The sequence below is a fragment of the Cydia strobilella genome, chromosome 12, assembly GCF_947568885.1.
Source record: "Cydia strobilella chromosome 12, ilCydStro3.1, whole genome shotgun sequence".
NCBI lineage: Eukaryota > Metazoa > Arthropoda > Insecta > Lepidoptera > Tortricidae > Cydia > Cydia strobilella.
The window spans coordinates 16326377-16349502 of record NC_086052.1 but is presented as its reverse complement, the minus strand read 5'-3'; the positions used below and the strand labels follow the sequence as shown (position 1 = coordinate 16349502).

Sequence of the window (23126 nt, the reverse complement as noted above, 5' to 3'; positions counted from 1 at the left end):
GCAAGCAAAAAGAGTTGAAATGAACTCGCTCAGTTTTGAGAGCGGAGCGGTGTCATTACGGAGCTCGTTCAACTCGCAATGGTAAATTACATGGGAGTTGTTCTACACAGAAAGAGGTGAGCGGAGCGAGTCAAACGAGTAAATATGGGTACGGTCTGCGGTGGCAGCATGGTTGCATTTTTATCGCCTGTCACTATGCCTGTCACTTTCGCACTTACATACTTGTTAGAACGTGACAGGCATAGTGACACACGATAAAAATGCGACCGTGCTTAGCCCGCTGGTTTCAGCTTGGGCAAAAATGCTTTCGAATGTTCAGTTGTTCTGTTCTACAGGTGAAACGTGAAACTTAGTAAACAGCCTGGCGGCCTGATTCGAACTTTAAGATACGATATGGATTAGACATGTCAGTGTCAAAAGTGAAGTTTTTTTAAAGAAAACGTCACTTTTGACACTGACATATCTAATCCATATCGTATCTAGACGTATCTTAAAGTTCGAATCGGGCCGTAGGACGATTTACATTTCGGAATATTTTCAAAATGGCGGAGTTATATTAGTGTTCGCGATTTCTACAGCTCACAGAGCCACTTGATTAAACCTAATAAGTAACTATAAACCAATGCCAAACCAATGACTGCAAGTGTAGTCATCTCTACAGTTAACTCCTAAAATTATATCCAGTTCATTCCATGTTCAATATACCATGTCCCGTTTCGACACTGCAATTTTGATAAACGAAAGTCACGCAACTGACTGAATTAGACCAATCAAAACTGCGTTGTACCGGTGTCACCTGCACTAAACGAAACGTAGTGACGATTACGTGTTGTTGTTACGAACCTTGTGGTCACATAACACTAGGTGTATAATAATAGTCGTAGATCGGCCAAGCCATTTTTTAGGGTTCCGTACCCAAAGGGTAAAAACGGGACCCTATTACTAAGACTCCGCTGTCGGTCCGGCCGTCTGTCACCAGGCTGTATCTCATGAACCGTGATAGCTAGACAGTTGAAATTTACACAGATGATGTATTTCTGTTGCCGCTATAACAACAAATACTAAAATCAGAATAAAATATATATATAAGTGGGGCTCCCTTACGTGATATTTTTGCCATTTTTTGCGTAATGGTACGGAACCCTTCGTGCGCGAGTCCGACTCGCACTTGGTCGGGTATTTTAAACCAAGGTGTAGGGTTAGTAAAAGTCAGGGCTAGGGGATTGTACATAAAACATGTTTTTATACATGAAATAAAACTATGAAAACGGATTATATCGCGTATATTGAATTTATAATACATCCCGTTGACCACTAACGCTGTAAAGGGTTCGAAACGTCGGGATGTATTATAAATTCAATATACGCGATATAATCCGTTTTCATAGTTAAATAAATAAATAAATAAAATAAAAATATTCTTTATTTGCTTAAAATATGGTACAATGAGATGGTACAGATAACATATTTCTGCACTAAGACATATTTTATTTCATGAGTAACTATCGCGGTAACCGAAGACAATATTATGTTTTTATACACTTATACAGAACAGAGGTACAAAAACGAACATAGAAGCGGGTCGCTGGCGCTTCTAACTTGTAGATAAAAGAAAACATACTAAGCGAATATGAGTCAGGCCCAAGTCTGGGGCGTTTCTCCCCCGATCGGGAAATTCTATGCACCCTTCGCATGTTGGTGACTCATTGGTGACCGTGCATATTATGTGCAAGGGAAAATGAAACTTAAAGCGGTCGTCCTTTATGTCACACAGTGCTTTCTTTGTATGAAAGTTAATAATGTCGCCGCGACGGTAAGTTTCATTTTGCGTTGAACAGTCGTATTTCAAGTCGGGTTTAAGGATTGGAGTTTAGATTGTGGCAGACGATTTATGTGACATTAATAACGAGTACCTATAGTAAAGTGAAATATATTTTCACTAATAAAGATTTGTACTTCATAATCTTCTGTAATAACTTATATAAGCATAATACTACAAATTCTGATATACGACTTATACTTAAGGAAGTCCTATTACAATGACTTCCTAGCAGTAATGTCTATCCTATAATTCGTGTTTCCGTATTTTCACGGTTAAGCTTTGTTTTTATTTTCCATATACTACAATGACACTTCAAATTGACCTAGTTTATCACACCAATCTAAAGTCAGGTGGGGTAAGAGAAAAAGAGTTTATTTTGCTCGGGGCAAAAGAAACCGTATGATCCTTCTACGTAAGTATTTTCAAGTTGATTTTGCTTAATGCAAAGCTGGATGCCACCTGCAGTGTGCGGCACTAGCGTATTCAGTACAAAAATGCTTGGTGGCACCACGGTGGCACACTGGGCTTTAGAAATTCAAGGGTCTAATAAATAAATAAAACCGGCCAAGTGCGAGTCGGACTCTCGCACCGAGGGTTCCGTACTTTTTAGTATTTGTTGTTATAGCGGCAAGAGAAACATCATCTGTGATAATTTCAACTGTGTAGCTATCACGGTTCATGTGATACAGCCTGGTGACAGACAGACGGCCAGACGGCCAGACGGCCAGACGGACAGCGGAGTCTTAGTAATAGGGTCCCGTTTTTACCCTTTGGGTACGGAACCCTAAAAAGGAATGAACTCGCAGTCATGTACGTCATGTTTTGCGAATAGGCGTCAGCCTCAGTGAGTGGAGTTTTCAATCAGAATAACAAGAGGCTGGAAGGGGCGTGTAATCTCGTTGTGAGGAAAACTCTCCCTGGCCTCCACGGAACCCGGGATTAACCGTCATTAGCGACTGCTTTGAAACGGCCGTTTAGGCATTGCCAGTTTGTGATTACTTTTGTTCATTGATAAAATTAATAATACGGGGCGATGGGCTGTTACAATATATGTGTCTGTAATAAAGTAAAACAAGTTTTCTTTAGTGCTCAAGAAAGTTAGGGATAATTGAGTCTAGTGTACGTCTTATTGTATCACCTATAACCGGTTCTGATGTAGTTTTAGCTGTAACTTTTCTTTCACAAATGTTCTTAACTTTTGGATACAGAAAAAAACTGACTAGAACTTGTATGACCCATTTCTTCAGCTCAAAATCTTTCTCCAACTCCAAGCGGTCTAAATTTGCCAGCCCAAAAACGACCTAGACGTTTTAAATTTAGGATTGAATATCCGAAATCGCGTCGGTGAGCGTGAAGTTAATATGTCAAAGCAATTCATATTGTAATCTGTTTGTTATTCTCATTTGCTTCCAACCGAAGAAAACACTGAGTTGAATCGCTGATTGCATACAAACGCGTCACGGGACTAATCGGGAACAATGGCCGCTAAAAGCCCGACCCGCTCTAATGGACCGCTTTGTGTCATTGTAACATATACCGCAGATAATATACTCGTTCCAATATTTACAATCGCTTGCAGAGTTATGGTCGCTTATATGTATACTTCACTGTGGACGTCCACTGCAACGACATATTGCAGTGGACGTCCTCAGGTCTCAGTTTGGCCGTTGTAAATCGGACATGGTCGGATTGGGAACTGCTGGGTAGCCACTCTCCCCGGTGTGCTTGCGACACAGCGCCGCAAACCATGGTGCATCTGTTGATATGCCTCGCGTGCAAGTAATCCTTAGAATCTGACCTGAGGGACTTGACGGTCAGGGCTGTCCGCCGCTGCTTTCTGGGCATCCGCATCCACGTGTCCAAGGGAACGTCGACACGAAAGAAGATGGATGTGTTTTACGAGTTCGTATGTCGTTAACGTCAACATACACAGCAAAACCTTTCGCACAGCCGATTCAACTGCAGCAGCAAAAAACTTTGAAGTAGCCATTCGTCCATAATTTGAACTCCGCGCCTGTCGTCCGCGACGCACGCACGCACGTCTTTTGCAATCAAATCAATATCCAAGTCGAAACTACATTGCTTTGCGCAATTATCGTGAAAGTTGAAATCAGACTTAAAACAGATAAACCCACATTACCCAGACAGAATCTTCTTGAAAGAGGCACGTTTCTCCATTTCAAAAGCGTAAGTCCTAAAATGAAAGCTCCCGCAGATGAATAGTCGAGATAAGTCGGTCGCAATCCTCCTTTTACGGCTGACTTGGCATTTTTCACATTTTTTAACGGTCGTGCAGTTTTAATTCGCGTCAGCAATGTGGATATGTAAAAGTAGAATTAAGTTTTTGTTTCACTTTTAGATTTTCAGTTGTTGACAAAAGTCGACCTTACTAGATTTTTTGTACCTAGCAGAAGCACCTTTATTATGTGTAGGTAGTAGCCTAGTGCAAAAAAATATCAGAAACTATTTATCAAAGCGTATTAATTAAGCACAGTTAGAGCGAGTTTTTGCGTGAGCTACATATCGTCGGGTAGTTTCCAAAATTGCGTAATTTCCACATTTAAAAATTTCAGAAAATCCTCATACATACTTTTGTATGGAAATCGAAATCCGTTTCCAAAATGAAAGTTTCCTTAATTTTCAATGAATTTTTCCCTGAGAGAACTTTTCCAACTTTCCGCAACTTGCACAGCTGTGAGCGTAATATATAGGTAAGTTTCAAAGTGTCAAATTTGTTCAAACGGTCAGTTATTTTCAAGAGTGACCGCTCATACATCAATTCTAATCGGTTCATTGTCCTAGCTGCAAATTACACTCATTCGTCGTTCAATCTCGACGCAGGAGCAAAACGACGCATGTTAGTAGTATAAAGTGTGTAAATACGTCCATTTGGTTTTGGAGTCGTTGTTTATCTAGATCGCATCGCTCCTGAGCGAAGACAAACAGACAAGTTCCAGTTACAGTTGTTGCATTTAGGGGACTATGTTCCCGTGATACTTGTCTATAAAGGGGCCCACTGACTATCAGTTCGCCGGACGATATTGGCCTGTCAGTTGTTCGAAACTGTCAAATTTTTGTTCTAACTGACAGGCAGAAAAAACGAATTTTCTCAAAGATGTCCTCGCTAGAGTAATTTTATACCCATATAATTTTAGGAACACACCAACAAAAAATAATTGCTTGTTGCACGATAATACCTAGCATATTATTAGGATTTCTTACACCACAAGTGGTATAAAAAAGAGCATTTCATTCAATGTGTTGGTTGATTGTAATTCGGTAAAAAAGGTCGCCTTAAGAACACCTCACGTATATCACTACATAGTATTTAAAGAAGTCGGTTTCTGCTGTCTGTCTGTCCCTATGTATGCTTAGATCTTTAAAACTCAGCATTGCACCCGTGCGAAGCCAGGGCGGGTCGCTAGTGTAGGTATATGTAGAACCTACCTATATAAATATCTGCCCTGTTTTTCCTCGATATAAAACCGTTATTTTCCATTCTGCATTCAACGCTAAACCATTTGACCCAAGAATGACAAATTGATAAAACCTGCTTTAATCTACAAGAGCTCTGGCTTTAACCGAACAATTTGCTTTTATTCGACGCAATAACCAAATAATAAATAAAAAATCGGCAAAGTGCTAGTCGGACTCGCGTACGAAGGGTTCCGTACCATATACGCAAAAAACGGCAATAAAATCACGTGTATTGTATGGTAGCCCCCTTTTAATATTTATTTTTTTCTGTTTTTAGTATTTGTTGTTATAGCGGCAACAGAAATACATCATCTGTGAAAATTTCAACTGTCTAATAGCTATCACGGTTCATGAGATACAGCCTCAGTGACAGACAGACAGACGGACAGTGGAGTCTTAGTAATAGGGTCCCGTTTTTACCCTTTGAATACGGAACCTTAAAAGCGACCTTTGCCGGCGCATACGCCTTTCTCATTACTAAAATGGGTAAATGAGTATCAGCGTCAACACCGGTAATAATAATAATAAATAAATAAGGGCAGGGCAGCTTGTGGCGAGCTGTTGGGGAGTGACGACCCCACGGACCCGAGTGCTCCAGAGAGTCGGTCAGGGTCTCCGTCTCCGGCGTGTCTTCGTCGGTCGGAGTGGACCCCAAGGGGACCCGCAGGACTCTCAGCTCTGGCTTGCCTTCATTGGCCGTCCAGAGGGGAGTCGTAAGAGCTATATGCTCCAGGGCTGGAAGTGAAAGATGCATAAGACGCGAGTTGGCACAGTGGCTGTTAACAGTCACTGGGTAGAAAGCGGCGCACACCTCTCGACACCCCTGAGCCGCTCACACCGGTGTTGCTCCTGGTCGTCTTCACGACGGCAGTTTCAGGGGCCCATCTAGTCAGCGGCAAGTCACCACCTGCCTCGATAACGTATATTAACATTGTTATGGCAGGTGTCCGGAGTTCTTTACAATAGCCCAGTCTCATTGTCCACCCAAACTTCAATCCATAGACCGGTATACTGTTCACTTTTTCTGCAATAGTCCCAATGCCTGCTGCGACCGGTTCATGGGTGTCTATTGTTGCGCCTGTGAACGGGTTCCAGCAGGCGTTCTACATGACATTAAAGCTCTCCAAGGGGCCTCTACGTGTTGGATCTATATCCCCACGCAAGCCTATCAAAAGACCGGGATTTATAGGCCCGTGAAATCCGAGGAGATACAAATAAATAAATAAAAATGTTATTTATTTAGGTATCAACCCATTACATTAAATTTATACATGCTAATCTATATTACATTTAACTATTCTAAACTAAACTAAAATTAAATAATCTAACACTAATTAAATAGTTGCAGCGGAGGCCTTGCTCATACAGTAGCTATGTAACTACGCTAACAATGCTGTTCGTCGATTCGCTCACTCTCCCGACAAACGACCAGTGCCTTTTACGCATTATAGCGTAAAAGTCATCTACTCTGTTCACGGCTAACATGCCAGATGCACTACACCGCCATATAATATAATAGATACTAGGCGTGATTATCCCTCACAAACCTTAATGGCAGGCTTTTCACCTGATTCAGGTGTTTGCATAAAATTTAACACTGATGGAGTTTCATGCTAAGCAAAATAAACTGCTGTGGGAAACGGGATTTCGATAAGATATAATAAAAAATTGGCGAAGCTCGAGGTCACGACCCCGTGATAAGTGTTCCGTCCGTAGTGTCCGTACCATCGTGCGCATCGTTATGATAGGTTAAATCTTAGGCATTTGCCTGACTAGAGGTAGCCGCTAAAAAGATCAAATACAATGCAAGGCCTTATTATAGGCTTCTGGCCGATACGTAGAAGCTATAAAGCTACAATCATTTACAGCATTATCTAGACACCTATGATTATGATTATGACGCCCTAGGACTATAGGATTATTTTCATTACATTTCATAGGTGGGTCTGGTCACCCGTGAACAAGATGCATGTAACTGCGTCGAATCATCGGGAGCTCAAAAACAATACAAAATGTAATCACGGTCTATATCCCGGTCAATATCAGTCTAGTTCATAAAAGTGTTTCCTAATGAAGTAATTTTGGAGCCCAAAGTGAAAAGTATACAATTATAGTTTGGCTAACAAAAGTCTTAATGCATTTTTCAACTCAACGAGTAGAAAAAACCGGCCAAGTGCGAGTCGGACTCGCGCACCGAGGGTTCCGTACTTTTTAGTATTTGTTGTTATAGCGGCAACAGAAATACATAATCTGTGAAAATTTCAACTCCCTAGCTATCACGGTTCATGAGATACAGCCTGGTGACAGACAGACAGACGGACAGCGGAGTCTTAGTAATAGGGTCCCGTTTTTACCCTTTGGGTACGGAACCCTAAAAAGTATCAAAGAATTCTCTATCGATGACTTATTGTTATTTTGCTTAGCCGCGAAGTTAAACACCAGTTTATAATAAAGCAAATTCACAGTTTATTTTTGCTCATTAATATAAATTAGGCAGGCGAAGTCTGAGTTGGCGTGAATCGTAATACATATTAATGATCCGCGGTTTGCGGCTTTTGTAAGGACGTATATTAATATTAGGCATAAATACTACTCTTGTTCTTAAGTTATTTGCACATGCTACATACATAGTAAATGAATTATTCTGAATTGCGCAATCCAGGGACGATTCTGCTTTACAATTTGATATGGTTTTCATATTATTCTGATACGACTGAGTCGTGTCATCAGTAGAGACCGCAATCTCGTAATAATTGGTCTAATCTAATTTAACGAGCTAGATTTGACCCGAATATACATAATTATGTTCGGGTCAAATCAAACGAAATGTATGTTACATTGCAAGTTAAACGCAAAAGCTTGTCAAAAGTGCATGTCCAATGACGTGCCAGTATGACCAGTAGGGCTAAGATGGTCGGTTTTTTATCATCTGTCATCAATTCATCATGGCTGTCACGTTCTAACAAGTATGTAGGTGCGAAAGCGACGCATGACATGACAAGTGATAAAAATGCGACCATGATGATAGCGCCGTACGTTTCACCGGGCTGATTATCCAAGATGAATACTAGTTCCTACCAGATCCAGCAAGGCCACGACGTCGTTCTCCTGTCTTCCACGACATAGCTAACTTACTATAGACAGATCTTATTCCAAGGAAATAAAGTCGAAAAACGGTTATATAATTCGGTACAATCAAAATTGATACGACAATTGCCCTGTTAAAAGTTCGGTTGGGGATTGGAGATTGCGAATTAAGTATGATTTATTTTGTTTGTTTACGGATCTGAGCGGAAAGGTACCCTACCAGTGGCGGCGCGTCAAAGATAAACCGGTCAACGTGATAATTACTAGATACGGGAACAATACGAGATCTAATAGCAAATAGATACGTTATAGTTTAGTTCTCAACTAGTTATCTTTTGCAGTTCGATTCGAGAAACCAATTGTCATTTCACGCTACAACTATTGTGACGTTTTGGGATATCTATTAGATATCCAGCAAATCTTAAAGAGATCGTTCAAGAGGACATTCGGAATCGCAGTAATGTCAAATTTGACATGACTTTCTTAAATATCCCGTTATCGTTTCTGTTTCATATCTAGTGGATATCTAGATCATTGTTCGAATTGGCCCGGTAGGCGTGTATTTGGCTTTTAGCTTTAATTCACGAGCTGTGGAAAAATCCTCAACTGTTGGAAAATTAGGCAAACCATCAGAAATCGAGTTCTATATCATATACGCCCGCCACTTGTTTATACCGGTTGGGTTTATAACAGTAGCAAAAAATTAAACTGTAGGCTGAACTCCTCAATCTAACCAATGTCGTATAATATCCGGAAACGTTTTCGATTACTGGGAATTCTAACAAGAATGAAAGGAAGTGGAAAGTGTCTCATGGGATAGTTTATGACATTCCTAAGTATCCATGTGGAAAGTGGAAAGTTTCATAGACAATAACTTTCTGTGGATAAAGTCGCAGGCGGATGCTATAGTTAGTAATAAATAAAGGTTGTAAGACATGTATTTGGCCTGTGCTGTTTAACTGAAATGTTATTTCCATTGCCAATAAACTTGGACCAAACAGTCCAATCTATTAGGTCCATTGCATGAGCGTGCCAAAACAAACAATACGTTATCGTAACAAAAATCTAGGTAAAGTATGTCTTAATTGTTGGGCAGACAGAGGAAATAAAATGAAATGAAATGAAATAAAAGTAAAACTGATGCGCAAACAATGGTAAGAATTTCGGAAATAATCGGAAGTAGCAACCAAATTAAGGATCTGCAGTTCCAAATGGTATATATTTATGACAAAGCTTTTGGATAAATGATCCCTTCTATCTACAGAAAATACAAAATAAACCATCTATCTTACAAATTGTTTGGCCCTGCATATTTTCCGTGTTACGTTTTTCATGGTATACTTACTTCCCTATTTGCGTGGTAATTTATTAAGAAACACTATAGTCTATTTATATAGTTGTACGTGAAATTATGACACGAAACCCATAAAAAGGCGTTTCCTTTATTGAAATAAAGGAAAAAATTAAAATTCAGCGCCTCTACCAAACCAATTGAGCTGTTGCAGCGAACACTATAGTTTATTTATAAACATGTACTTGAAATAATGACACGAAGCCTATAAAAAGGAGTTTCCTTTACTGAAATAAATGAAAATTTTTAAAAATCTGCGCCTCTAACCATTGTAGCGAACGCTATACTTTCAAGAAACACTACGAGTACAAACCTGTACTTGAAATTGTCCCATGGTACCCATAAAAGGGCGTTTCCTTTTTTCAAATACAGGAAAAATCTAAAAATTCAGCGCATCTACCATTAACAAACCAAGCTATTGCGGCGAAAATTCCTTACCATGTCCTTCATTATTTGTAATGAGGCTAATGACAGTTATTTTTGTTTTCAATCATGTTGCGATTCGCAACACAATATTTATTCTCGCAGCAAAAATTGACACTGAACAAAATTTATGTTCATTGATGGAAACGAATTAAATGCCCGTACCGTTTACGGCCGTCTGATTGTTTCCATTACCACTAAAAAAAGATCAAACGAACTAGAACTGGATTTTATGGTTGTTTTTATAGATCAATGTTCTAACTTCTAATTCTTACGGCGCGATTCGGGAAATTAATTAGAGATTCACTAGATATGAAATAGTAAAGATATGTGACGTCCCACGGGTAAAGGTACCTTATGGCGGTTGGAGCTTACGCTATTATTAACGCCGCTCCAATTAATACTCAAAGTCAACACCCGGAAGACCCAGGAGATGAGGTGCAGGGCGACAAGTACCGTGCCGCTCCTTATTGGCACAGAGGCTGTGGAGCAAGTCCACAAATTTACTTACCTCGGGAGCGTCGTGTCGGAAACAGGAGGGACCGAAGAGGACATCGCTTCGAGAATAGCCAAAGCAAGAGCAACCTTCGCACAGCTTCGCCCCGTATGGCAATCAAGAAAACTGACACGGAGAGTCAAGCTCAGAATATTCCGGTCAAACGTAAAAACCGTATTGCTGTATGGGTGCGAGACGTGGAAGGTCACAAAAGACATCTCGCGCCAGCTACAAGTCTGTATTAACCGCTGCCTCCGCCGCATTCTCGGTATATACTGGCCCGAGAACATTTCCAATATCAACCTGTGGAGATGCTGCAATGAGACTCCGATCGACCAGCAGATCAAGCGCCGGAAATGGAGTTGGATTGGGCATACACTCCGAAGGGATCCTGAACACATACCGAGGCAAGCCCTAGACTGGAATCCCCAAGGAAAGAGGAAACGTTGCCGTCCAAAGCAGACCTGGCGCCGGACTATCATTGCAGAGGCGAAGGCTATTGGGAAGACTTGGAGCGAAGTCAAGCACGAAGCTCAAGACCGATCCAGATGGCGGCGCACTGTGGACGCCCTCTGCCCCACCTAGGGGACATAGGACAATAAGTAAAGTAAGTCACGCGACGTAAGCGCCAGCCGCCATAAGGTACCTTTTGCCGTGAAATGTCACATATCTTTACTATTTCATATCTATAGTGAATCTCTAATTCATTTCTCGAATCGCGCCGTTATTCTTATTATATTCTTATGCAGAGGATTTCGTAACATTAATCAGAACAGCTACTATAAGATCTAAATATACTATTTAAGTTCTCGTATGGCGGAAAGCGGACCCGCGTACGAGGAAACTATTCGAAAAAAATACTCACACGCACGGCACACGAGAGGTTAATTGTAAACAGATTCAAGACAATCTAGGGTTACTATTGTTAAAATGGAGTACGAATATACCTATAATTTCCAGATTCACGGCCACGACAGGATATACTCGTAACGTATTATGCGATGAAGACGAGACTGCGTACATCGCGATCTACTACGCAGAGAACCGCATACGCATCCGGGGTGGCCTGAGGGCCGAGGGCCTACCGTGAAGATTGATAGTCCAATTTCGTTATCTGCCTCTCTATCACCCTTGCATATTCGACCGATTTGAGAGACAAATAGACAACTAACGAAAGAATAGTACGCCGTAGACCCTCTAGCCTAGCACATTTAGCTACAGCTCTTCGTTTTCGGCTCACATTTTAACTTCAGAGAGCTTTATATTCAGGTGAGCTTATCTATATGTTCTATTTTTAATGAAATAACTGACACCAATTTATGGCACGGCAATAGTTTTAAACTCTAGACGCAGTACAACGAAGACATAAAAACAATAGCTCCCATCAAACACCCACACGGTCGAAATTACCCAATCGAGGGCAGCTTACAGCGTCGTAAAGCGAATTGGCCGATGTCTTCATTTGGACGTCGCCCATTAGTGGTGAGATAATTATGATTGCTTGAACAGTGCGGGCGATGTCGCACGGACGAACTATAGTAAACAAATTAAATGAAACAATTTCTGATTGTTAGCTTAGTAAGACATGCTACTGTCAAATTGAAGGACGCAGTTTCGAGCCCACTCGTTAATTAAGTTTCTTGGAAGTCTTGGAACTTATGTAGGTACTAACGAAAAATCTTTTGAAGGGAAACATTTTGAGGAAACCAGAAAAATCCTAACAAGGCCTAGTGTTCCCTTTTCGTTAGAAGGTCAAATGGCAAAAGGTTATCACAGCAGACCTCATCTACTTCAAGCTCCTTTGGGATGGAACTGGGAAAGCACTGAGATGAGGAGGAACTTTTAACTACCTATATTGTATTTAAAGATTTTAAAATATTCAGATTGGTTTAGTCTTTTGTCAGTGGTCTACTAAAAGAGCTCTAGGCATTAAACTACCCACCTAATTCTAATTACAAATTAAGGCCCGTTGTGCCTTTCCTCGCGCACAAAACGGCCAGTGTAGACGTGCCTCGGCCGAGGCGCGCGTGCTGTATCGACATTTTTAGACGTGCCTCGCGGGCCGCCTCGGCCGAGGCACGTCTACACTGGCCGTTTTGTGCGCGACGAAATTGCCTCGCGCGTATGCTCGCTCTGTGTGGACTGTGGACGCGGCTATTAATGTATAAAAGCTAAAATTTTACAATTAACGTAGAATTTGATAAGCAAAATAAGTTTGCACCTGGCATAACTAAGGTATAACTTTGAGATCTGTAACAATGTTACTGCAAAAGTCCAAATCACGCTAACAATAAGTACTTAAAGCTTATTGCAAATATAAACGTGCGTCGGCCGAGGCGGCGCGCGCGAGGCACGTCTACACTGCCTGTTTTGTGCGCGACGAAATTGCCTCGCGCGTATGCTCGCTCTGTGTGGACCCGGCTAATGGTAAGTGCTTTTTTTTTATGAGATTTAGGAGGCAAACAAGCAGACAATTACCGCCATTTAAGAACACCTACAACACGAGAGTGGTTGCAAGTGTGTTGCCCCCTTTTAAGATGGGAGTACACTGTTTTCTGGTAGTTCCTACAAATATAATAATTTTTCAATGAATCCTTGCACTCACCTGTGAGTTTTAACTTAGGTTGTTTTTTTTTTTTACTTTTCATTAGGTGAGACAATGGTCCATGTTTTTTTTCTTTAAAAAAAAAATTTTTTTTCATACAGCCCATAAGTTGTTTTTCATAAAGTTAGACATTGATTAATATCATGCCATTCCATTACAAGTGAACAACATTGTAGGTATTTCATTCATTTTCCAGAAATCCGGCTCTCTCATGTCAGCATTAGTGCCGGATTAGTGAGATTGTACTGTAAATAAGGTTCCTTAGTTTGTTCAAGTGCTGGTTACGAAAAAGTTGCTAGTAAATAGGTTCATAGACGGGGCCTGAGTATAGTTTTACATATTTAGTACTAAAAGCAACACTTATGATTGAGCATGAGTGGACTCTATGTCTTTGAAATAAGGTTTATACATTGTCAATTAACAGTACTACGACTGAAAATGTGGACTGTTTATTGTTTGTGAATATGGTTCAGCCGATTTTTCTGTTTGCAAACTGAATCAACATTGCAACTTGGACTTAGTGTTTATATGGAATATGATTGACATCTTGATATTTATATAGGATTTATTACTATTTTGAAACTGGTTTGGCTTTTAGTACTTAATGCTTACTTGTTAATCAGGTTTTGATGCCTTTGTTTAAATGTTGTTAAATCAATAAAGTTAAGGTAAATAATAGTATGTTGGTGGTAAACATTTGTTGACTTTAATTGCGCTATTATACCTGAAAAATTTTGTGTACATAGAAACATAGAACAGCATGTTTTGAAAACTACTAGCAGTTGGTAAAGTTCAAAGGTATTTTATTTTTCTAAACAAACTGTTCCAATACATCCAATTGGAATCTTACATAACAAGTTGTACTCACCAGGACTTCATGGTGCGTGCGGTTGCCCTTGTGCACCCACTGCACGTTCTGCGGCGCCAGAGTCAGCAGCCCGCCGCACGGGATCGTCACGTTCGTCCCCTTGTCCACCGCTACCTCGCGCAGCGCCAGCTCCTCGCTCGCCGCTCCACGAGACACTTCACAGAACAACACTCGTAAAATTAACAACAACAATTATAATACCCTACTGTTCATACCTCACATCATTTAAATATTTACCTTCTATTCCGAGACAGAACAGAGGAAATAGTATGCGTTCGAGAAACATTATACTGTGCCTACATCTATGAATCTACTAAAAACAAAATTTCGGGCTCTATCTATTGGAAAGTAAAAAATATTTTTTGTACTATCTAATTATTTACATCACACAGAATTTAATTAAACGACGGAAGGCGAAAAAATAGGAAACTAATCTCACAACAAACGTCTTCACTTCATTGATGAAAGTCATAGACTAAAAAAATAAATAATCTCAAGGCATAGACAAATTTTGTTTGACAGTTTAAATTCTTTATTTAAGCGCCATCTATTGTACTTTTTAGGCATGTGCATTTTGAAGCTGCTTTTGTGTCACACAAATTTTATTTATTTTATGAATACATATTTCACCAGAAATAAATCCATTTATAGATAGATTTCGAATATTTTTTTGAATAATCGTCAAATCAAATTAATTTTTTGATAATGGGTGACAACTGTCAAAATTGTAGTCCGTGGTTTGACAGCGCATAGACTAAAATATAGATTTTCTACGGATATGGCCGCGTATCGGCAATACAACACTGCAATGTTTTGTATAATCATTTTTTAAAATGTATAAAGTGTTTTTTTATTATAGTGACTAGTACTGACTAGCAGATTGTGTATAGTGCTGTGATATTTGTAATGGATATAGAAGAGAGCGAAATAAGAGATGCAATCGAGATGGTAGAGACTCTCCAGTCCATGATCGACGTTGCAGCTGAAAGACTCGAGGGTCTGAGGACGCAATGCTCTACAAGTGCGGGGCTGACGCAGCAGGAGATCCGGACGTTGGAGGTAAGGCTCGACGGGCCGAGACCGCAGGCACCGGGCGCCTGCCCTTGAAAGTATTAAGGGGACCCGGGATTCAAGGACGTCGTCTCACTCAAGGCCTCCAGCGTATAGTTCAATGCCGACGTAGAAAGCGGCCTTGTTGCGTATTCCCGGGCACCTTGAGCGTATCCCTGACCTGTTTATGCAGCACAATACACCATAGCTTACGCAAACATTGAAAATCTGGAAACAATCACATAAAATAACTTTTCATATATTTGATTGAATGCAAATTGCAGGTGTGTCTTCAAATAGTGAGACATGTTTGATTATGTGGGAAATGTGTGACCTACCTCTAGTTTTTGATAAGATTATGAACATCTCACAGGTGTGATAACTGATATCATTTGTGATTGACATGATTTTACATTTTGGAAATACCTGTAAACTATAAAATGAAATAAATGTCATATACTAAGAAAAAGTGTCAAATACTTGAAATAAAAACAAATAATAATATTTTCTGAAAATTATTTAATTTGTTCTAATACTTCTAATAGTACTTTTAAACTGGTTGTGAAAGTAAAAAGGATGGCTTAGGAATATATTAAATAAAAATTTAGATTTTTTTCTCAATTATGTAGGTAAAATCGTTAAATCTTTTTAAAAATGAAGGTTTTGAAGAAAGATTTGATTACTATTGCTATTGATTTATTTTGATAATTAGCAATTCTTAATAGGTTAATATTCATAGATTTCTCAATGTGTTATATTTTCACATAACTAAATTTGAAAGAATTCAATGTCAGGACCATGATAAGTTTTAGTGGCTGTGGATTCAAACTGATAATACAGTCAACAATACTATTAGCTTAGCACCTTTGCATACAAACTTCTATGCAGGGGGGTACCTTTTCTCTGCAGCTGACATTTTGAAGCAATATTGTTTGATTATGGAATTGTAGTTAACAGTTCTTTAGCTCTTAGTTGAAATATTTTTTAACTCTTACTGAGCCTCGATCCAAGTAAGTCAGCGGGTCCCGATCAAGTGCCAGCCTTGTATTATATTAACTGTGCTAAAACCCTAACCAAACCTGTTTCCTTATTGTTCCGCCGTTCGTTTGCCGAATGTACCGTTCCCGCGATCTGGAAATCGGCTTTTATTACTCCTGTTATAAAGAAAGGTCCTAAAACGGATGTGACTAATTATAGGCCCATTTCCAAATTGTGTATTATAGCTAAATTATTAGAAAAAATAGTCCACATACAGGTTTCATCTGTACTCAAAAATTCCATAGATAACTCTCAACACGGGTTTGTCCAACGTAGGTCAACTGTGTCTAATCTTGCTTTACTTAATGACTTTGTCTCAGAGGCAATGGACAATGGCCGTCAAGTGGATGTAATCTATACTGATTATAGTAAAGCTTTTGATCGAATTGATCATGATATTCTAATATCTAAGCTTTACTTAATTGGTATAAGGGGTGATCTTTTAAGATGGTTCATATCTTATATAAAAAATCGATGCCAGTCGGTGGTGATCAATAATTATATGTCAAGCTGGGTAGCTATACCAAGCGGAGTGCCCCAAGGCTCTTTATTAGGTCCACTTCTATTTAACATATTTATAAATGACATTAGTACCTGTTTCCAGTTTTCAAAATTACTTAGTTTTGCTGATGATATGAAAATTTTTGCTAAAATTGATACGCTTGCCGATACATATGCATTGCAATCCGATCTAAGCCGGCTAGATAGCTATTGTATAAGAAACAAGCTAGATTTAAACCCCTCCAAATGTTTCACTGTAACTTTTTCTCGTAAACGTGACATAATTCCTGCATCATATTCGTTAAAAGGTGACATTCTACAGCAAGTAGAGAGCATGAGGGATTTAGGTGTTATTCATGACTCCAAGCTTATTTTCAATGACCATATTGACAGTATAGTGGGTAAAGCAGCTAAGTCACTTGGGTTTATAATGCGTAGTTCAGCTTGTTTTACTCGTCCTAAGACCCTTAAAATCCTGTATTGTGCTTATGTAAGGAGCAAGCTGGAATATGCATCTCAGATTTGGAATCCTCAATATCAAATTTATGTTGATAGGATTGAGCGATTACAAACTAAATTCATAAAATTCCTCTGCTTTAAAATGCATGTAAATTATAATTCTGCTAATTATTTTAGGCTGTGTAAAAAACATCACTTAATCCCACTTGTTAAACGCCGGGAAATTGCGGATATTTTGTATTTAATAAACATTATTAAAAGCCATGTTGATTGTCCTAGTTTACTTAGTAAAATCTCTTTCACTGTTCCATCGAGAAGGTTAAGGCACTTACGTCCCATTAGTACTAACGAGGCTTCCACTAAATATAGAAAAAACAGTTTTTTGTGCAGGGCAGGCAAGACTTTAAATAAAGTTTTGCTTAATTTAGACTTCGATATATTCAATGATAGCATATCTGTAATAAGAAAGAAATTAATTGCATTTTATATGGGTGATACTTCTAGCGCAGGTTCGGGCTCGGCTTACTAAAGTTGTCCTTTATAGGTGTATTTGCTTTTTGTTTTTTTTAATTTATTTTTTGTTTAATCTTTAAAGTTTTGTGCAGTCAGCGGTTGAAGTGCATGGTTACTTTCTGAATGAATTCCATTCCTGTTGTGTCTATGCGGTTTTGCAGCTGGCAGTACACACTAACCTTGCTTGTGCTGTCGGTACTTGTGTGTTGAACTGAATTTTAGTTATATTTGATTTTTGTATATTTAATTTTTATAAGTGAGAACCTGTAATTGGCTCTGTAATTCTATTGTAGCTTTAAAAATGTTTATAGCTGTTGGTTTTCCATGTATGAAATAAAAATAAAAAATAAAAAATTATGTGAATAGGTGTGATAGAAATGATACAACTGATATATCTGGCTTTCCATGAGAGAAAGGTCCTCCTTATGCGCATGGAGCATATAGGGCCCCTTAGACATGGAACTTCACATATGATCTTCTTATTCTTATTACTACTTATGATACTTGACAGGGCCCGATTTAGGGAAGGGCAACCAGGGCTACAGCCCCGGGGCATCCACAAAAGTGGGGCCCCCACAATAAAGACTTCGGAAATAAAAAATTGGGGACAGGGGGCCTCCACTCCTTTGTTGCCCCGTGGCCCGTGGCCTCCAGACCTCTAAATCTGGCCCTTCACTTCAAGCCGTTATTTTTGAAGTGACCACAATACTATAAACTGGCTGCATTCAATGCTAATGCAGCACCATTTGAAATTCACTCCAGTTATGTCAACGAACAATGGATAACAGTTATTCAATTTCCTATCCACGTTGTGTGATTTGTGTGGAATAATGATTATGCATTACATAGTATAAAACAAAGTCGCTTTCCGCTAAACGAAATAATTAACCCTGCCTGTTCCGCTGTCTGTCTGTCCCTATGTATGCTTAGATCTTTAAAACTACTATTTTTTTTATTTTTTTGTGTATTATTTTATTACTTAATTAACTTAGCGATTTCACTCACGTGTATTAAGTCACTCGCGCGACATGTTTCGGAGAGCCTAGCTCTCCATTTTCAAGCACTAACAGTGCCTGAGTGAGTAGGGTCACGATAAGCGGTAGCGGTAAGTCAGTTAAGTTAATATGTCTCACGATAGTTTAAATTCGATTATTTTATTACTTTTCAAATTTTGTTGCAAACACATGATGTTGTTTTGATGTACTTTTATTTTTCTTTATTTCTTTCTCTCTGTTTCCTAGAATGATTGAAATGATAAGTAATAATGTATTTTCACTTTTCAAAGCTTCCTTTGAGCAATTTAGTTTTATTCCATTAGTGGAAACTGTTTTGGTTCATGTATTAGTCATAATATTTATATCCTGTATGATTGTTAGCTGTTTGTTTCCCAATAAAATTAAATTAAATCTTTCGCTTGCTCGGGTATCAATATTAGCACGAGAGGTATGGTACGAACAACTGTGCCAAATAACAATTACTAATTTAGCAAAAACTCAAAAGCAGAATACAAAGAGAATGTGCAAATAAAATTTTGTGTGATGAATGTAGCTTTCTCTGAGATGCATTGAAGCAGGGAGGAATGGAAGTCATGTTCTGCTTGAGAGAGTTGAGAGCATATGTGTTGCTGCTTGCTTTCTAATGTTTTTAATAGGGGTATTACTGCAATGTTCTGCCACCAGAGTGCAGCACTAGCCCCTTTAGTAAACCATAGAGTAACTTATACATACTGTGCCTTTAACAATTTTTTGACAAGTTTTCTGAGATAATAAAATAAGACATTGATGCATCAAGGCGGTTTGTTTACTGAGGACCTACCGGGAAAAGCGAATCCGAAATTTCGCTGTCTTCCTCTTTATCGCTCGATTATGAGAGAGTGACAGAGATGTTTGATAACGAAATTTCGATTTTCTTGTTTCGCGATAGACCCTCAGATTGTGGTAGTAGCGCCCCCTAAGCAGAGTTTTGCCTAATATTCCCTATTACATCTTATTTCATATGTTTTTTGTTGTCTTCAGGGTAAGCTGCTGAAGCACTTCGCGAAACAGCTGAAAATCAAGGAGCGCTTCGAAGAAATTTTGCCGCAGTTGAATGACATCCCTTGCTTGAGGCAATGGTTACGTGTGGTTGGGCTCAGCGAAATAGCCATACAGGTTGTTATCGTTATTGTATACCTAGAGATAACTACATTTAGTGCTGGCAAACACTTCAGGTTTGTAGATGTAGATGTAGTGTAGGGACGCCCGGCCGGAAGCAGGCGGGCTGTCGATCACGTGTCGCGTTCATTCAGCCCAGTTCCCTGAAGTTGGAGCTGCAGGTTACTGTCCCGGCGGCATTCCCACACTGTTCTCCTCAAATCTTCCTGTTTTTCTGCAGAACAGGACATTTCAGGTTTAGGAGTTATCTTTAGGACTCAACTTGGTTTTTTACGTAATAAATTCCTTTAAACTGGGTTGAGTCAACTGCAGAAACTTGAGTCCTTTCTAGAGACGATACACAAAAATCAAGTAGATAAACAATAGCAGCAATTTTCATACAGACCAAAAATAAAACAAATATTTAAGTGGGGCGGAAACCTTCGTGCGCGAGTCCGACTCGCACTTGGCTGCTTTTTTCATTTTCGTATCCAAAGGGAGAACTTATATTTAACAATCATTGTTCACAGCAAATATGCCTCCGAGTGTCAACCCTGGATTCTCTCCGAGACCGTTCGGATTCCGAACTACGCGGTTGGCTGGTTTCCGTTCGAGAGGAGGAATGGAAACGATTGTGTCGGGCTATGAACCGATTGAGAGCTTATAGTGGTATGTTCTTGCCTTATGACATATATATTTAGACAGACTAGTAAGATTAAGAGCTTCTTCACACTGCAGCCAGCGGGGCTATCACGGTGTGTTAATACGCTGGATGCACGATCTTCGCGCCTGGTTCACACCAACCTACCTACAACGCCCCGCTAGTAGTGTGTCAAAGCCTTAATAGACAGAAAACACACATTGTAATGATGGAACTACAAGTTTTATTTTTTTTCAGACGCCCTAAATCGCGGCGAGGCGGAAGCGGAAATCCAACTGTACTGGGATTCCTGGGACCGGAATCGGCAAGAATGGGAGCGGACGAGACTAGAATGGGAGCGGAGCCAACAGTGGCGGGGGTCACCGCGAGCCCGCATGAGGCAGCGCGGCTCCGTACCCAGTGACCCCGACCACACGCCACGTAAAGGTAAGTGTGGGAGCGAGACAGCTAGAGTGGAAGCGGAGCGAACAGTGACGGGGGTCGCCGCGAGCTCGCATGAGGCAGCGCGGCTCCGTGCCCTGCGACCCCGATAACACGCCGCGAAAGGGTGAGTAACCACAGGACGCGACGGGAGGGTGAGTGACCATTGCACGCGCAGTGAGGGACCGTGTCTGTCTGCAGCATGCACCGCGATGGTGAGTTACTACAGTATTGTAGTAACTCACGTATGTGCAGCGAGAGTGATTGACCACAGCAGGCGTCGCGAAGGTGAGTGGCCACATATCACTCTCTGCAAGGGCATGATATGCTCCATATAATATGCTAGATGATCCTGATAACACATAACGTTTAGTTGGAAGTATGAACTAAGCTACTTCATAATTTCGTGCAAAACGTCTTTGGTTTTAGGGCTAACTTTGGTTTGGCTTAAGATGGTAGGGAACAAAGTACCTCAAAAACGATTTCGGAGACGAGGGACACGGTTATTAATACATCAAAACAAGTGTTAGATCCACCTACAATGAGCGCTTTGTCTAAAGGCATGAATTTCGCTATAACCCCAAAAAGAATTCCGTACGAGAACGTAATATGTAGCGTAGAGGAGGCATTATTACGAAATAAAGTACCGTCAAGTGATGCGGAAACTGTGCGCCAAGATATTTCGGTGTTGCTACGGAAGGTCAGACTACCCTCGAGTAACATTACTACAGAGGAGCGTCAAGCACTGAAGGCCCTTCGTGATAATGAAAACCTGTTAGTCTTAAAAGCTGACAAAGGTAACGCTACTGTAGTTATGGATAGTTCGGAGCATGATGGCAAAATAAAAGCGCTGTTGGCAGACAAGAAGGTCTATAAGCCAGTTAATTATAATTCAACTGCCAGGGTAACTCGTCGTTTACGAAACCTCATCAAAGACCACGAAGATCTTTTTAAAGAGGATGAATAAAATCGGCTATACAGACCGAAATCAGTCCAACCGCCAAAGCTATGGATTGCCGAAGGTACATAAGTCTAGTACACATTAGTGTGCCATTGCGACCAATTGTTAGTCAGATCAATTCGCCATCCTATGATCTCGCAAAACATGTAGCAAGCGTGCTCCAGGGACTAGTTGGAAAGACCTCGTCCTATGTAAAAGATTCTCGCCATTTCATTGATATTGTCAAGGGTATAAGACTGGAACCAGATGAGATTATGGTGAGTTTTGATGTGGAATCTTTGTTCACCAACGTTCCATTAACAGAATGTCTGGACATTATCAAAAAGAAACTACAGGAATGTAGGATATCGGAAAAGTATATCACTTTACTGGAACACTGCTTGGAGGGAAACTATTTCATATATCAAGGCCAGTATTTCCTCCAGGTGGATGGAGTAGCAATGGGTAGTCCTGTTGCTCCAGTAATCGCTAACATCTGGATGGAGCATTTTGAGGAGTTAGCACTGGAGTCGGGACCTAACGTCATTGCAATGTGGAAGAGGTACGTGGACGATATTTTCTGCATTTTTAAGGGGAATAACGATACCGTCAAAAGTTACACCGAGCATCTAAACTCCATCTACTCAAGAGTGAAATTCACACATGAAATAGAATGTGACAGATCCTTACCTTTTCTGGATGTCAAACTGATGGTGAGATCGGACGGCACCTTGGCACACTCTGTATACAGAAAACCTACGCATACCGACAGATACTTACAGGCATCCTCTCATCATCACCCAACGCACCTACAATCCGTGATCACGTCCTTGGTGAACAGGGCACATGACTTATGTGACCCTGAGCACCTGGACGGTGAACTAGCGCATGTCCAAGCTGTACTGGAAAAGAATGGATACCGAAGGGGGATGAAACGCAAGCCGTAGAGAACGGAAAGACATCCAGAGGTCAACAGGCAACCAGCGTTCTTACCATATGTGAAAGGGATAACGGACAAAGTAGGAGCAGTACTTAAGAAATTCTTCATCAAGGCTGTATACAAGCCGTTATTCAAAGTAGCAGATCTTTTACGCAGTCCAAAAGATGTCATTCCGTACCAAAATCCGGGCGTTTACAAAATAGAATGTAGTTGCGGAAATGTGTACATTGGTCAAACCAAACGAAGTGTGCAAGAGAGAGTGAAAAAACACATAGCGGCAGTAAAAAATCGCCAAGTAAATATGTCCGCGATCGCCGAACATCTACTTACATGCGGCGCAAAT

At 40.2% G+C, this 23126-nt stretch overlaps 2 protein-coding genes across 2 annotated transcripts in view; one reads left to right on the top strand and one right to left on the bottom strand.

Annotated features, from left to right (window-relative positions):
* Window positions 1-14591, bottom strand: part of LOC134746328 (cell adhesion molecule DSCAML1) — a 58808-nt gene extending 44217 nt beyond the window's left edge. Inside the window, exons 1-2 of the mRNA XM_063680724.1 lie at window positions 14367-14591; window positions 14130-14284 (exon numbers count right to left, since the gene is read on the bottom strand). Coding sequence (XP_063536794.1) covers window positions 14130-14284; window positions 14367-14415 — 204 coding nt within the window. The 5' untranslated portion in view covers window positions 14416-14591. The remainder of the gene's footprint in view (window positions 1-14129; window positions 14285-14366) is intronic.
* Window positions 14592-14898: 307 nt separating this feature from the next.
* LOC134746274 (kinase suppressor of Ras 2) overlaps window positions 14899-23126 on the top strand; it is a 32618-nt gene continuing 24390 nt past the window's right edge. Inside the window, exons 1-4 of the mRNA XM_063680618.1 lie at window positions 14899-15188; window positions 19706-19840; window positions 20353-20491; window positions 20721-20909. Of these exons, the coding sequence (XP_063536688.1) occupies window positions 15036-15188; window positions 19706-19840; window positions 20353-20491; window positions 20721-20909 (616 nt within the window). The 5' untranslated portion in view covers window positions 14899-15035. The remainder of the gene's footprint in view (window positions 15189-19705; window positions 19841-20352; window positions 20492-20720; window positions 20910-23126) is intronic.